We start from the raw sequence: 14,617 nt of genomic DNA on the forward strand, positions 1-14,617 counted from the left end.
TTTGGCCGACCAAATATTTATTTTACCAGGCAAGTCAGTTAAGAACAAATTCTTATTTTCAATGACGGCCTTAGGAACAGTGGGTTAACTGCCTGTTCAGGGGCAGAACGACAGCTCGGGGGTTTGAACTTGCAACCTTCCGGTTACTAGTCCAACGATCTAACCACTAGGCTACCCTGCCACATATAGCATTTTAGATATTAGAAAACAGCTGAGTTATGCTCTCTCTTTCAATTCAATAAAGTTAACCACAACTAAATGTTTTATTTGGACCAGAGAATAAACCACAATTGATTAGTTGTTTCCGGGTACTGCGCGTCCATCTTTCGTGGCTGCAGGAAACGGTGTTGAGCCCTAAATCTGGTCCCAGACCAGTTTTCTAAACCTTCCCCAGACATCAAGCTGATGCGTATAACGGTGCCATAAAACCACACACTGATCCGCAGTCAGTACCTTTAGCACCATCTCTAATCTTCCATCGCTGGAGTGCGCTGTCCTCTGTACAGAGTGAATCGAGAGGACGTGTTGATGACGTTTGCAATATCCATTTTGTACATTATTCGCATTTGTTGTCGATTCGGTCGGACTACTGGGTTATAAAACACGTATTTTTTTTACAGTTAGCCTTCCAAGGCTAAATAAGAAGGCATCCTGGAAGAAGCGGGTGAACCGAAGATCCCTACGCAGCATGGATTCTATGTAACTCCGGCAAAATGTAATGAGGAGATGACTCCGGGAGAGAAAGATCAACAGGGTGCCAACCGTATAGTGTTGGTCAAGAAAATTATCATGAAAGATGGGCCCACGGTATGTGAATTAATCGTCTTTATTTCGGTAGCCTATTGCAACCGGGAATGTAGCCTATAGTATTTGTGTAATGTAACAATGTAACCGATTTCACATAAACTGCCAACGGTGGAGTATCAGCTGTGAGTGCGCCTGCGGTAGCAGCAGGCAATGACATAAGCGGACATTGTGTACTCGAGATACCTTGTGAAAATGAAACGTCTCTGTCAGCCTAAAGTGCGACACATTCTTGCGCTAAAGCTATTACTAATCCGTTTTGAATTGTGGGTCAATGTGTTATTAGATGATCAATAATGATAGATGGTTACGTTGGAACGCCTATTGGAAGGACGCGGCCGGTAATATCTCGGCCTATAGCTGCGGAGGAGCTTATTGAAGCCTGCATAATATTGATATGCAGCTGACATTACATAACATCCTCCGGCTTCCCCCCAACCAACGCAAGCTATTTGCATGATAATTCCATAATCATGTATTCATAGACAGAATGCATGATCATGATAATGTATTGTTTTCAAATTCATATTTGGATAATAGTTGTTGTTGATGATGCTGGCTGTGCTCTAGCCAATAGCCAGCTGTCAGGACCATGTAAGGAGTTACCATGGTGTTACCTTGGAAAGGGAGGATGACCTGGACCAAAAACACAATCACAGATGGCATAAAAAAAACTTTTAAAAGGAAAACATTACATTTTGTACTATCCAGATGTAGGATCTTAATTTAATAACTCTTTTTTTGGGGAGAATTACCCTACAAAGCAGGCAATGCAAAAGTGTAGTGTATTCAAGGTTTAACAAGGCTTCTGTTATTAGTCTGAGCTATGCATCAAAGTGGATTGAGACATGAATTTTATTTTAGGGGTTTTATTTGTAATTAACACAACTAAATGCTTAGGCCTGACTCTATTTGTCACAACATTGAAAAGCCAGCAGTGATTGAATCGCCATAAAGCCTGGCTACTGTATGTCTAATTCCACAGATTAGGCTTGGTGATCATGACGTGATTTGCACCTTGCATGACAGCGAGCTGAGATGACATCACACTCTCCCCCAGTTCTCACTCATGCATACATATCACATATACACAGACACACTCAGTGCACTCACTGTCATCAACACGAGGGATAGTAATAGAAGGCCCACCTTCGATCTCTACTGTCATTAAACGGCCATGTCCCAATCTTCCCAAGACTGAAGGCTGCATCACTGTGCTGTGAAGTAGCTAGGGGCCTGTGCTCCCCTATCTCTGCCTTCCTCAAAGACCACTGATGGACTCCTTCAGAGATCCCCACATGGATGTCTTCAAATAGCAAAGAAAGTGACTTATTCACCTTGAAAGAGAAGTGGAGCAGTGGGATTTCTTTATTTTATTGATTTAGATTTAGACTGATTTAATCTAGATAATCCCATTCAGTCAGCATCATTAGACAATAGACTCAGTAAATGGTAGCCTTTTTGAAATGCTGTTGAAAAAATGATCACACTGTGAGAGCTGTTAATTTGATGAATGTTTTAAAATTGGATCGAACACGGTCTAAAATGGCCACCTTTCTTTCCTGTGTGTTGCAGCCGGGCCATGGTATTGGCAGACCCAGTGTCTCCCATGCTGTTGTGGTCATCTTCCTGGAGTTCTTTGCCTGGGGTCTCCTCACCACTCCCATGCTGACAGTGAGTTCCATCTCCAGCTGGCCTGTCTGTTTTCAGATGTAGGATCTTAATTTGATCACCCTGAAGCAGGACATTTAAAATGTTTAGTGTATTTGAGGTTTAAATGGCTTCTGAAGTTTGTAAATTCCATTTAGAAATTAGACTTGACTTTCTCTTTATGAAAAATGTATCAACCTCTATAAAATGACCATTCATTATAATTCACATAATTCAAATGTCCTGTTGCTGCAAGATTATCTATCTTATCCATTTTATTTTATCTATCTATTTTATCTATTTTATCTATCTATTTGATCTATCTATGCAACATGTAAAGTGTTGGTCCCAAGTGTCATGAGCTGAAATAAAAGATCCCAGAAATGTTCCATATGCACAAATAGCTTTTTTCTCTCAAATGTTGTGCACAAATTTGTTTACAACCCTGTCAGTGAGCATTTCTCCTTTGCCAAGATAATCCATCCACCTGACAGGTGTGGCATACCAAGAAACTGTTTAAACAGCATGATAATTACACATGTGAACCTTTTGCTGGGGACAATAAAAGGACACTCTAAAATGTGCAGTTTTGTCACACAACACCACCGATGACTCAAGTTGAGGGAGTGTGCAATTGGCATGCTGACTGCAGGAATGCTCAACAGAGCAGTTGCCAAAAATTTTTAATGTTAATTTCTTTACCATAAGCCGGCTCTGTTATTGTAGAGAATTTGGCAGTACGTCAAACCGGCCTCACAACGGCAGACCAGCTCATGCGGCTTCTTCACCAGTGGGATCGTCTGATGGGGGCGCTGAGGAATATTTCCCTCTGTAATAAAGCCCTTTTGTGGGGAAAAACTCATTATGTTCAGCTGGGTCTGGCTCCCTAGAGGGTGGACCTATGCCCTCCAAAGCCTACCCATGGCTGTGCCCCTGCCCAGTCATGTGAAATCCATAGATTAGTGCCAAATGCATTTATTTCAATTGACTGATTTCCTTATATGGACTTTACCTCAGTAAAATATTTGAAATTGTTGCGTTTTATATTTTTGTTCAGTATATCTCTAGCACAGCCATCAACTCTCTCTTGCTCTCTTTCTCACTCTCTCACTGCCAATCTCTCTTATTTCATCCCCATCTGTCTCTTCTAGTCTTCTCTCTGTAGGGTAGGTTTCTTGGCTTGTAAAACCGCTTGTTAAGCACACAGCTGTCTGTGTGTGTGACTATGGTTTCTTGGCAGTTGGCACCCTATCTGTGCAAGAGCCCCCTTTTAAAGATCTTTGTGGTTTCTCTGTGGTTTATTTTTGCAGGTTTTACATGAAACGTTTCCACAGCACACATTTCTGATGAATGGCCTTATTCAAGGTGTGAAGGTAAGATATCAGGCATAGAAGTAACTTAAATACACAAATGTTGTTTGGCAGACTACGAACAGTATATCTCCAAAATAATTAACCAATTACGTAATTTATTGGTCACTGCTATGAGGATCCCCGTAGAGTTGCATCCCTGAGCGATTGAACAAAAGCAGCACTCTATAATGTATTCTGGTACTCCATTTAAAAAAAATCTAGTATCTTATTATTTCATAACTAGTGGATGTATAAGTTTAATTATAGGTTTATCATATGTCATTTCAGGAGAGCAAAGGGCAGCCATTTTCTTGCTGCTACTTGATTATAATTCAGCTCACTCTCATTTACACTAAAGATCAATGAGGCTTCTCATTACGGGTTCCCGGTAACATGATGTTCTTAACAGAGGCTCCTCCCCCTCTTCACCCTCCTCCGCCACAGGGCCTCCTGTCCTTCATGAGCGCCCCTCTGATTGGTGCCCTGTCAGATGTGTGGGGCAGGCGGTCCTTCCTATTAGTCACTGTGTTCTTCACCTGTGCCCCAATCCCGCTCATGAGACTCAGTCCCTGGTAAGTCCTGCACCTCTCTTCTGACCAAGAAAAAAACACTGCTGTGATTTGGTTCAGTATTCATTGTGTCTTTTGATTTGAATTAAACAATAAGTACATGTAAACAGGGAATCTTGTATAGTGCTGTTGTAACAGTGCTAGTTTAGATGAAAATACCATATTATCCCACCTATGCACACACTACCATATAGCTGTCTGTTTTAACAATTTCAGTCAGCCTTTCAAATTGGTAAACATTTTGATGCCTGTCAATAGATCTTTAGCTTTAGAGTCTGTAGGAGTGTTTGTTGATCTTATTTGTTGATCTTATTTGTGGTGTGGAATGCACTGCCTTGGATGTGACTGACATCATGTTTTCTCCCTCAGGTGGTACTTTGCAGCGATTTCCATGTCAGGGGCTTTCTCTGTCACCTTCTCTGTCATCTTTGCTTATGTCTCTGATGTCACTGAGGAGCATGAAAGAAGCACAGCATATGGACTGGTAAAGAGCTAGTTACATTTTTATTATGACTTCAGCAGGGATGGGTAACTGATGGGAGTGGGGGCCACAAAACATCTGAACTCATCATGAGGGGCCGCAGCGGTTCATTGTTCTGCGTACCCACATCCATACCTACATATGCAGTCAGAGCCGGCCCTAGACTTTTGAGGGCCATAAGCAAAGTATTTTTTTTTGCGGGCCCCCACCTTGCGAGCAAAATATTTTAGCAGCTCCTCCTCTTGAAAGCGGGGCGTAGAGAAAATGTTAGTTTTAAAACAAGTTTGCTGCAATTCTACACATTTTGCTATGGGGCGGAGAGGAAATTGAGCAATTTTCTAACTAATTTCATGCAATTCTACACATTTTGCAATATGGTGGATAGAAATGTTTTTGGTTTTGAATGTGATATCTGAGTGTGTGACTAGCAAAATCAATGGGGCCCCCCAGGCTGGTAATTCTTAATAACTTACCAATCAACAAAATATTTAGCTGACATGGGCTAATTGAGTGACTGTCAGTGACTGACATAACAAGAGAACAACTGCTGATGCACAACCATATTTTGAAATTGTACCTGGTGTATCCTACTAACTCTCAACAGTAAGTTTGGCCGCCAGTTGCCCATCTCTGATGTACAATGTTTTCCTCAGTTGATTGGGGTAAAGGGTAGTGGATAATTATATCTTGTCATCTTTCCAATTCTATTTGACAGTTATATGGGTGAAGATCAAGTTCTGCACTTCTATATGCGTTATGCAATGTGTTCTGTTGTGTTGAATAGATGTTGGTTGTGTCATGTTTTTACAATCCTTCACACAGTGATTTCAGATCTCATGCAGTCCCTTGAGTGTGTCGTATGCCATTGAATTCTCTCATCCTTTTCACTTTGTATTTTGCGTCTTGGCGTTGAATGAAGAACAGCATTCATTAACATGAATTAAGTTTCCTTTGTATAGCTTAACCACTTGTTAAATGTGAAAAATAGCTGCATACATTGGGTCATTGATAGCTATTGGCTCCAATACCATTAAAAAATAATAAATACACTACAGGACTTCATGGAAAACTGTGACAATTGTTGCTGAGTGGACTATCGTGATTAAATATAAATAGACCTAAAAAAAGACTAGTTTAAAACACACCTTGTCCTCTGTGTGTTTTCCTCTAGGTGTCGGCTACGTTTGCAGCCAGCCTGGTGACGAGTCCAGCCATCGGGGCGTACCTGTCCGCGTGTTACGGTGACAACCTGGTGGTGTTGGTGGCTACGCTCGTGGCTCTGGCAGACATCTGCTTCATCCTGCTGGCCGTGCCTGAGTCCCTACCGGAGAAGATGAGACTCAACACCTGGGGAGCACCTATCACCTGGGAGCAGGCAGACCCCTTCCAGGTGAGTGCTACAGTATTCTATGCCATGCTGTACCATGCTATGAGTCAATGAGATCGGTCTGGGATATACTATACGTACATACACGTTAGTAGGCTACCTAGCTTCATCAGTGTTTGTGGCCATTTTGAAAAGCATTTGGTGTCTCTGTTAGTTTAAAGCTTTTGGTGTCTCTCTCTGTTAGTTTAAAGCCTTTGGTGTCTCTCTCTGTTAGTTTAAAGCCTTTGGTGTCTCTCTCTGTTAGTTTAAAGCCTTTGGTGTCTCTCTTGTTTGCAGTCGATGAGGAAAGTGGGAAAGGATCCCACAGTTCTTCTCATCTGTATAACCGTGTTCCTGTCCTACCTACCTGAGGCTGGTCAATACTCCAGTTTCTTCCTATATCTTAGACAGGTAAATATCCAACTTTTTCCTCGGGTCGGACTGTATCCAGATTTTCAAATCCTGATACAGTTCTTCTCTCACACCAGGATTTACAGTATTACTGGCTTAGTACAAAAGGGGTCTCCAAAAAAACGCAAAAAAACAATTGGGCGTCTATTACCAGAATGCTAACAAAATTAGCACAAGTAAAAGAGGATTTCCATGGAGGCTGCTAGCTAAATATGTGAACGAGTGCAAATGTAAATAAACTAATTGCAAAACATGAGGAAATCCAGCTCATAAAGTTATACATACAGGTAGGAGCATACATATATAGGTAGGAGCATACATATATAGGTAGGAGCATACATATACAGGTAGGAGCATACATATATAGGTAGGAGCATACATATATAGGTAGGAGCATACATATATAGGTAGGAGCATACATATACAGGTAGGAGCATACATATATAGGTAGGAGCATACATATACAGGTAGGAGCATACATATATAGGTAGGAGCATACATATATAGGTAGGTAGGAGAGCATACATATATAGGTAGGAGCATACATATACATATATAGGTAGGAGCATACATATATAGGTAGGAGCATACATATATAGGTAGGATCATACATATATAGGTAGGAGCATACATATACAGGTAGGAGCATACATATATAGGTAGGAGCATACATATATAGGTAGGAGCATACATATACAGGTAGGAGCATACATATATAGGTAGGAGCATACATATATAGGTAGGAGCATACATATAGGTAGGAGCATACATATATAGGTAGGAGCATACATATACAGGTAGGAGCATACATATACAGGTAGGAGCATACATGTATAGGTAGGAGCATTGCACTTCTGTTGTCATCTGATGACAATTAAACTATTTTCTGCCGAATATGTTGCATTAATGTATTTTCGATGAAGGAAAACAAGAATTACACGTCCCTGATCACTCTTGAAGCAAAAAAAACACTGACTTTCAATATAAAACGGGATCCGTGTCAATACACAGCTGGACTCACCTGCTCCTGCTTTCTCCTGTTGTGCCATTTACAAACAAACACGCGACTGGCTCGACTGTGCTGGGGAACCATGGTAAACTTCATCATGTCAAATAATGTAATTGGCTTTAGAGTAAAGAGGGAGACTAATGCCGTTTTATGGCTTTCTCCCTCTGTCTATGGCTCTCTCTCTTTCTCCCTTTCTCCCTCTGTCTATGGCTCTCTCTCTTTCTGTCTTTCTCCCTTTCTCTCTATGTCTATGGCTTTCTCTTTCTCTTTCTGTCTCTCTGTCTGCTTCTCTCCTGTTTCTTTCTCCCTCTGTCTATGGCTCTCTCTCTTTCTTCTGTCTTTCTCCCTTTCTCTCCTTTCTGTCTTTCTCCCTTTCTGTCTATCTGTCTATGGCTCTCTCTTTCTGTCATTCTCTTTCTGTCTTTCTTTCTCTCTGTCTATGGCTCTCTCTCTTTCTCCCTTTCTCCCTCTATCTATGCTCTCTCTCTTTCTCCCTTTCTCCCTCTGTCTATGGCTCTCTCTCTGTCTGTCTGTCTTTCTCCCTCTGTCTATGGCTCTCTCTTTCTGTCTTTCTCCCTTTCTCTCTATGTCTATGGCTCTCTCTCTTTCTGTCTTTCTCCCTTTCTCTCTGTCTATGGCTCTCTCTCTTTCTGTCTTTCTCCCTTTCTCTCTCTGTCTATGGCTCTCTCTTTCTGTCATTCTCCCTTTCTCTCTCTGTCTATGGCTCTCTCTCTTTCTGTCTTTCTCCCTTTCTCTCTCTGTCAATGGCTCTCTCTTTCTGTCTTTCTCACTTTCTCCCTCTGTCTATGGCTCTCTCTCTTTCTCCCTTTCTCCCTCTATCTATGCTCTCTCTCTTTCTCCCTTTCTCCCTCTCTCTCTGCTCTCTCTCTTTCTCCCTCTGTCTATGGCTCTCTCTCTGTCTGTCTTTCTCCCTCTGTCTATGGCTCTCTCTCTTTCTGTCTGTCTTTCTCCCTCTGTCTATGGCTCTCTCTTTCTGTCTTTCTCCCTTTCTCCCTCTGTCTATGGCTCTCTCTCTTTCTCCCTTTCTCCCTCTGTCTATGGCTCTCTCTCTTTCTGTCTTTCTCCCTTTCTCTCTCTGTCTATGGCTCTCTCTTTCAAGCATTCCCCCTTTCTCTCTCTGTCTATGGCTCTCTCTCTTTCTGTCTTTCTCCCTTTCTCCCTCTGTCTATGGCTCTCTCTCTTTCTGTCTTTCTCCCTTTCTCCCTCTGTCTATGGCTCTCTCTCTTTCTCCCTTTCTCCCTCTGTCTATGGCTCTCTCTCTTTCTGTCTTTCTCCCTTTCTCCCTCTGTCTATGGCTCTCTCTTTCTCCCTCTGTCTATGGCTCTCTCTTTCTCCCTTTCTCCCTCTGTCTATGGCTCTCTCTCTCTTTCTGTCTTTCTCCCTTTCTCTCTCTGTCTCGCTCTCCATTTATTTTTATTTCTCAATCTCTCTATCTCAGGTCATTAACTTTTCATCGGCAACAATCGCAGTGTTCATCGGGGTGGTTGGAATCCTCTCCATCATAGCCCAGGTATGTATCTCCCGCAATACTCCTCCATTTAACTGTCTGTGAGTGACTGCAATGTGTTACTGAACAATCAGTTCTAATCAAGTCTTCGGTTAACAACATGTGTCAGTTCAAATGAGTTATTGTCCTTTGGAATTGAATCAAGTTCCACGTTTAGATGTGAAGAATGCTGACATATTTTATTTTCATTAGTTAATTAGGCAAGTCAGTTAAGAACATATTCTTATTTTCAATGACAGCCTAGGAACAGTGGGTTAACTGCCTTGTTCAGGGGCAGAACGACATATTTTTACCTTGTCAGCTCGGGGATTCGATCTTGTAGCCTTTCGGTTATTAGTCCGATGTATGCCCGCTCTAAAAAGGCATTATAATGTAATGTCGCAAATTGTGTAATTCCTATGAATCCAATATTTATGTGTGACTACAATAAATAATAAATAAATTACCACTTTGTAAAGCACTTTGTGATGACTTCTGATTGGGCATTATAAAAACATTTGATTTTTTTTTAATGATAATTTTTTAAAATGTATTAATTGTTTGCTTCTTGTTGCAGACACTTATTCTCACAGTCTTGATGAGAACTATTGGAAACAAGAACACGGTGCTTCTGGGACTGGGCTTCCAGATTCTACAGCTGGCCTGGTACGGCTTCGGGTCAGAACCATGGTGGGTCACCTTCAACTCTGTCTGTTGTACTGTGGTTACCTGAGTATTATCAACAGGGCTGGCCTGTACTGTGGCTACCTGAGTAGTATCTACAGGGATGGCCTGTACTGTGGCTACCTGAGTATTATCTACAGGGCTGGCCTGTACTGTGGCTACCTGAGTAGTATCTACAGGGATGGCCTGTACTGTGGCTACCTGAGTAGTATCAACAGGGCTGGCCTGTACTGTGGCTACCTGAGTAGTATCTACAGGGCTGGCCTGTACTGTGGCTACCTGAGTAGTATCTACAGGGATGGCCTGTACTGTGGCTACCTGAGTAGTATCAACAGGGCTGGCCTGTACTGTGGCTACCTGAGTAGTATCTACAGGGCTGGCCTATACTGTGGCTACCTGAGTAGTATCAACAGGGCTGGCCTGTACTGTGGCTACCTGAGTATTATCAACAGGGCTGGCCTGTACTGTGGCTACCTGAGTATTATCAACAGGGCTGGCCTGTACTGTGGCTACCTGAGTATTATCAACAGGGCTGGCCTGTACTGTGGCTACCTGAGTATTATCAACAGGGCTGGCCTGTGTTGACAGTTAAGTACAGTTAGACAACAGTTAGAACTCACACTATTTTTACTTTTTTTAGAAATACAGAATATTACAAGTCCTTGACTGTCCACTTTATTGTTAAAAAAAACTTAATGCAATTATCTCTCTCTTGTTCAAATTAAAAATGATCTAAAAAAAAAAAGGAAGCAAAAGTGAAGGGGAATCGTGATCAGTTTTGTCAGAGGTCACTGAGCGTGCTCAGAGGGGCTGGTCCTGAGGGTGTGGTTACTAGTTCCTATAGCTAAAATGTCTCATACTGTATGTGTCTAGCTAACCACTGTCTCCTCTCTGTGTAGGATGATGTGGGCTGCAGGTGCAGTAGCAGCCATGTCTAGTATCACCTTTCCTGCAGTGAGTGCCCTGGTGTCTCGCAGTGCAGACCCAGATAAGCAAGGTAAGACATTCCCTTTATTTCTCTTTTCTATATGTACTTCATCCGTTTGTCCTGCTCTAAAATATTCCCTTCATGTAATCTGTCCATTTGTCCTGCTCTAAGATATTTCCCTTCATGTAATCTGTCCGTTTGTCCTGCTCTAAAATATTCCCGTCATGTAATCTGTCCGTTTGTCCTGCTCTAAAATATTCCCGTCATGTAATCTGTCCGTTTGTCCTGCTCTAAAATATTCCCGTCATGTAATCTGTCCGTTTGTCCTGCTCTAAGATATTTCCCTTCATGTAATCTGTCCGTTTGTCCTGCTCTAAGATATTTCCCGTCATGTAATCTGTCCGTTTGTCCTGCTCTAAAATATTCCCGTCATGTAATCTGTCCGTTTGTCCTGCTCTAAAATATTCCCTTCATGTAATCTGTCAGGTTGTCCTGCTCTAAGATATTTCCCGTCATGTAATCTGTCTGTTTGTCCTGCTCTAAGATATTTCCCGTCATGTAATCTGTCTGTTTGTCCTGCTCTAAAATATTTCCCGTCATGTAATCTGTCCGTTTGTCCTGCTCTAAGATATTTCCCGTCATGTAATCTGACTGTTTGTCCTGCTCTAAAATATTCCCTTCATGTAATCTGTCTGTTTGTCCTGTTCTAAGATATTTCCCTTCATGTAATCTGTCTGTTTGTCCTGCTCTAAGATATTTCCCTTCATGTAATCTGTCCGTTTGTCCTGCTCTAAGATATTTCCCTTCATGTAATCTGTCTGTTTGTCCTGCTCTAAGATATTTCCCTTCATGTAATCTGTCTGTTTGTCCTGCTCTAAGATATTCCCTTCATGTAATCTGTCTGTTTGTCCTGCTCTAAGATATTTCCCTTCATGTAATCTGACTGTTTGTCCTGCTCTCTCCGGTTTGTCCTGCTCTCTCCCCCTCCATTGTCATTTTTAAAGTAAATCAGTATGAAAAATATGTTTACTGACATTTTCCATTAAGACACACCACAGTATATAAAGGCATGGATGTTTTTAACTTTGACTATTTATTTCATAGCGGACGTATAGCAGAAATGTAAGGCACCTGAGTGGCTCAGGAGTCTAAGGCACTGCATCTCAGTGCTAAAGGCGTCACTACAGACCCTGGTTCTATCCCAGGCTGTATTACAACTGGGCTGTGATCGGGAGTCCCATCATAGGATGGTGCACATTTGGCCCATCGTTGTCCGGGTTAGGGGAGGGGTAGGCCGTTATTGTAAAATAAGAATTTGTTCTTAACTGACTTGCCTAGTTAAATAAAAATATCCTATGTTTATCATTTGACTTTGTTCTTAAAACAATGTCTCATGGATGTTTATGTATCTGTATGCTGTATCATCTGTGATGTCATGCTGTTCTGCCCAGGGACCACAGGTACTCATGGTCCCTGAAAAATAAATGTATAACCTGTCTCTCCTCAGGTCTGGTTCAGGGGATGATCACTGGTATCCGAGGCCTGTGTAACGGTCTGGGCCCGGCGCTGTACGGACTTATCTTCTTCATGTTTAACGTAGAGCTGAACACAATCGATCCCATCCAGGGAGAGTACCCCATCGACCCTTTACCTGTTAACCCCCCGACTGAGGTAAATTAATCACGATCACCAATAACATCGTCATTGTGGATCTAGTATAGGCAGACTTTATATAGCTGTATACATTTCTGTCTCATTTAGCTTTAAAACATGTTTCTTCCTAAGTAGGCACTTGCAATCTTCCCGTTGCCATATTCCTTCATCGTTCTGTTTCTTTATTCAGAGATGGGTTATATTCTTTGTGTTGTATGAATGTCAAATTAAGTTCCTACAGAAAAATGAAGTTCTGTATCTATAATACCGTGTCTCTCTCCATACAGAAATCCTTGATCCCCGGCCCTCCCTTCCTGCTGGGCTCATGCACGGTGGTGGTGGCCTTCCTGGTAGCCTTGTTTATCCCTGAGAACACCAAACCTTCTGTGGTGACCTGCGCTGACGCCAAGGATACCTCCATGCTAGCCGGCGTCCACATCAACACCCCGCTACCGGGCAGCGACGAGGACACGCCAGCCCCGACCAGTGACGAGGACTTTGAGCCCCTGCTGCAGGACAGCGTTGTGTGACTGAGGGAGGGCAGCAGGTGGCTCCTGCAGGACAGCGTTGTGTGACTGAGGGAGGGCAGTAGGCCCCTCCTGCAGGACAGCGTTGTGTGACTGAGGGAGGGCAGCAGGTGGCTCCTGCAGGACAGCGTTGTGTGACTGAGGGAGGGCAGCAGGTGGCTCCTGCAGGACAGCGTTGTGTGACTGAGGGAGGGCAGTAGGCCCCTCCTGCAGGACAGCGTTGTGTGACTGAGGGAGGGCAGCAGGTGGCTCCTGCAGGACAGCGTTGTGTGACTGAGGGAGGGCAGCAGGTGGCTCCTGCAGGACAGCGTTGTATGACTGAGGGAGGGCAGCAGGTGGCTCCTGCAGGACAGCGTTGTGTGACTGAGGGAGGATGGAGGGCAGCAGGCGGCTTTGGTATTATTACACCCATCTATGGATACCACGCCCCCATGTAGCCTACGTATCCCCAACGGAGGAGAGGGAGAGAGGCCTAGCTAACCAACCTCAATATTCTGTGCAACTCTGCACTGCACAACCAACCAGTCCCCGCCCCTGTCCCATAAAAACTAGTATTTATTTTTAATTTTTAGCTGGATTGGATTTGCTGTTTATGATGTATTGATCTTACAGGGGATGCTTTTTTGGGGGGGAGGTTCACCTCTAGGACCTCTAAGTTTTAATCCTGAAGGGAGCGACAGCGAAGATGGCGGACCCAGCGGGCAAAACTGGTTACTGGTTGGTATCTGGTGCCATTTCAACCAGGTTTGCCCGCTGGGTAGATTGAGTTGTTCAATAGAGGTAGAAGGGAAAGAGCTTGCTGTGCCCGGCATCTTATTGCTTTAACGCATCTTCAAGCTCAGCATTTACTGTAGCCCACACCTAATGGTACCTCAACACAAGGAGGCTTAAACCGAGTCTGAAATGCAAGGAGATATGTGCCAGTAGTCAGTCAACAACACTTAAAATATTTACTTAGAAAGCTTGTTCACTATGAGCAGCCATAAGATTACAACATTATAAAATGTATGAGATGTATACTGTAAGTCCGATATTTCAGGGGAGCTTCTGTTCACAAGCCTTACAACAATTCATATCATTCAGAGAGCAGTTATCATATCATTGTCTTATAACTGGTGGGTAAACATGGGAGATTAGGATGATAGGATATTTGACATAGGAAGATAAGATCTTGGTGTAATTTTTACTCCCAAGATCTCAACTTCTCACTTTATTGTGCAGAGTTTTGGTACTTGAACCACTGGTCCTAGAGTAACTGCTAAAAGTGTTTCTGTATAGTGAGAACAATTTAAGATATTCACTAAATGTGGCCTCCTGTCAGTAGGAGGCAGTGCTGAGGTGTGGATGATGCCATTAGGTTATGGTTGTCATGGTTTTATGCAGTGCTCTGCAGTTTCTGTTCAGTCTGTGAAATCTTGATTGCTACTGTACTAAAAAGGGTTTTTATCTTAAAATATATGAGGTATTTTATTTATATTATCCATACTGTAAAAATTATATTGCTAATGTTCTGCAACATATTGACAGAAATGCCTAGGCTACTCTGGTAGTAATAATAATGTATTTAACTTAGAGAAACAAGTTTTTACTGGTTTTCTTTTTGTAATTTTTGGGAGAATTGTTTTTATTCTTTTTTTGTAAGTATAACCTTACCCTGAAATATATGATGGGGTGGA

The 14,617-nt window shown here is 42.6% G+C and overlaps 1 protein-coding gene across 1 annotated transcript; it reads left to right on the top strand.

The window, feature by feature from the left end:
- Nucleotides 1–471: 471 nt before the first annotated feature.
- Nucleotides 472–14,617, top strand: mfsd14ba (major facilitator superfamily domain containing 14Ba). Its single transcript, XM_064977501.1, has 12 exons — nt 472–807; nt 2,380–2,478; nt 3,765–3,827; nt 4,251–4,378; nt 4,745–4,859; nt 6,028–6,246; nt 6,520–6,633; nt 9,102–9,173; nt 9,727–9,839; nt 10,733–10,830; nt 12,269–12,432; nt 12,702–14,617. The coding sequence occupies exons 1-12, from the start codon at nt 727–729 to the stop codon at nt 12,942–12,944; spliced, it is 1,509 nt and encodes a 502-aa protein (XP_064833573.1). The 5' UTR covers nt 472–726; the 3' UTR covers nt 12,945–14,617.

The sequence above is a fragment of the Oncorhynchus masou genome, chromosome 11 (genome assembly GCF_036934945.1).
Source record: "Oncorhynchus masou masou isolate Uvic2021 chromosome 11, UVic_Omas_1.1, whole genome shotgun sequence".
NCBI classification, from domain to species: domain Eukaryota; kingdom Metazoa; phylum Chordata; class Actinopteri; order Salmoniformes; family Salmonidae; genus Oncorhynchus; species Oncorhynchus masou.

What these genes read in the sequence shown, in the direction of transcription:
- mfsd14ba (XM_064977501.1), top strand. Translation starts at nt 727, where the DNA reads ATGACTCCGGGAGAGAAAGATCAACAGGGTGCCAACCGTATAGTGTTG. An exon ending in GAAGCACAGCATATGGACTG is followed by an intron (nt 4,860 to 6,027) that starts GTAAAGAGCTAG and finishes GTTTTCCTCTAG; the next exon opens with GTGTCGGCTACGTTTGCAGC. An exon ending in TCTTCCTATATCTTAGACAG is followed by an intron (nt 6,634 to 9,101) that starts GTAAATATCCAA and finishes TCTCTATCTCAG; the next exon opens with GTCATTAACTTTTCATCGGC.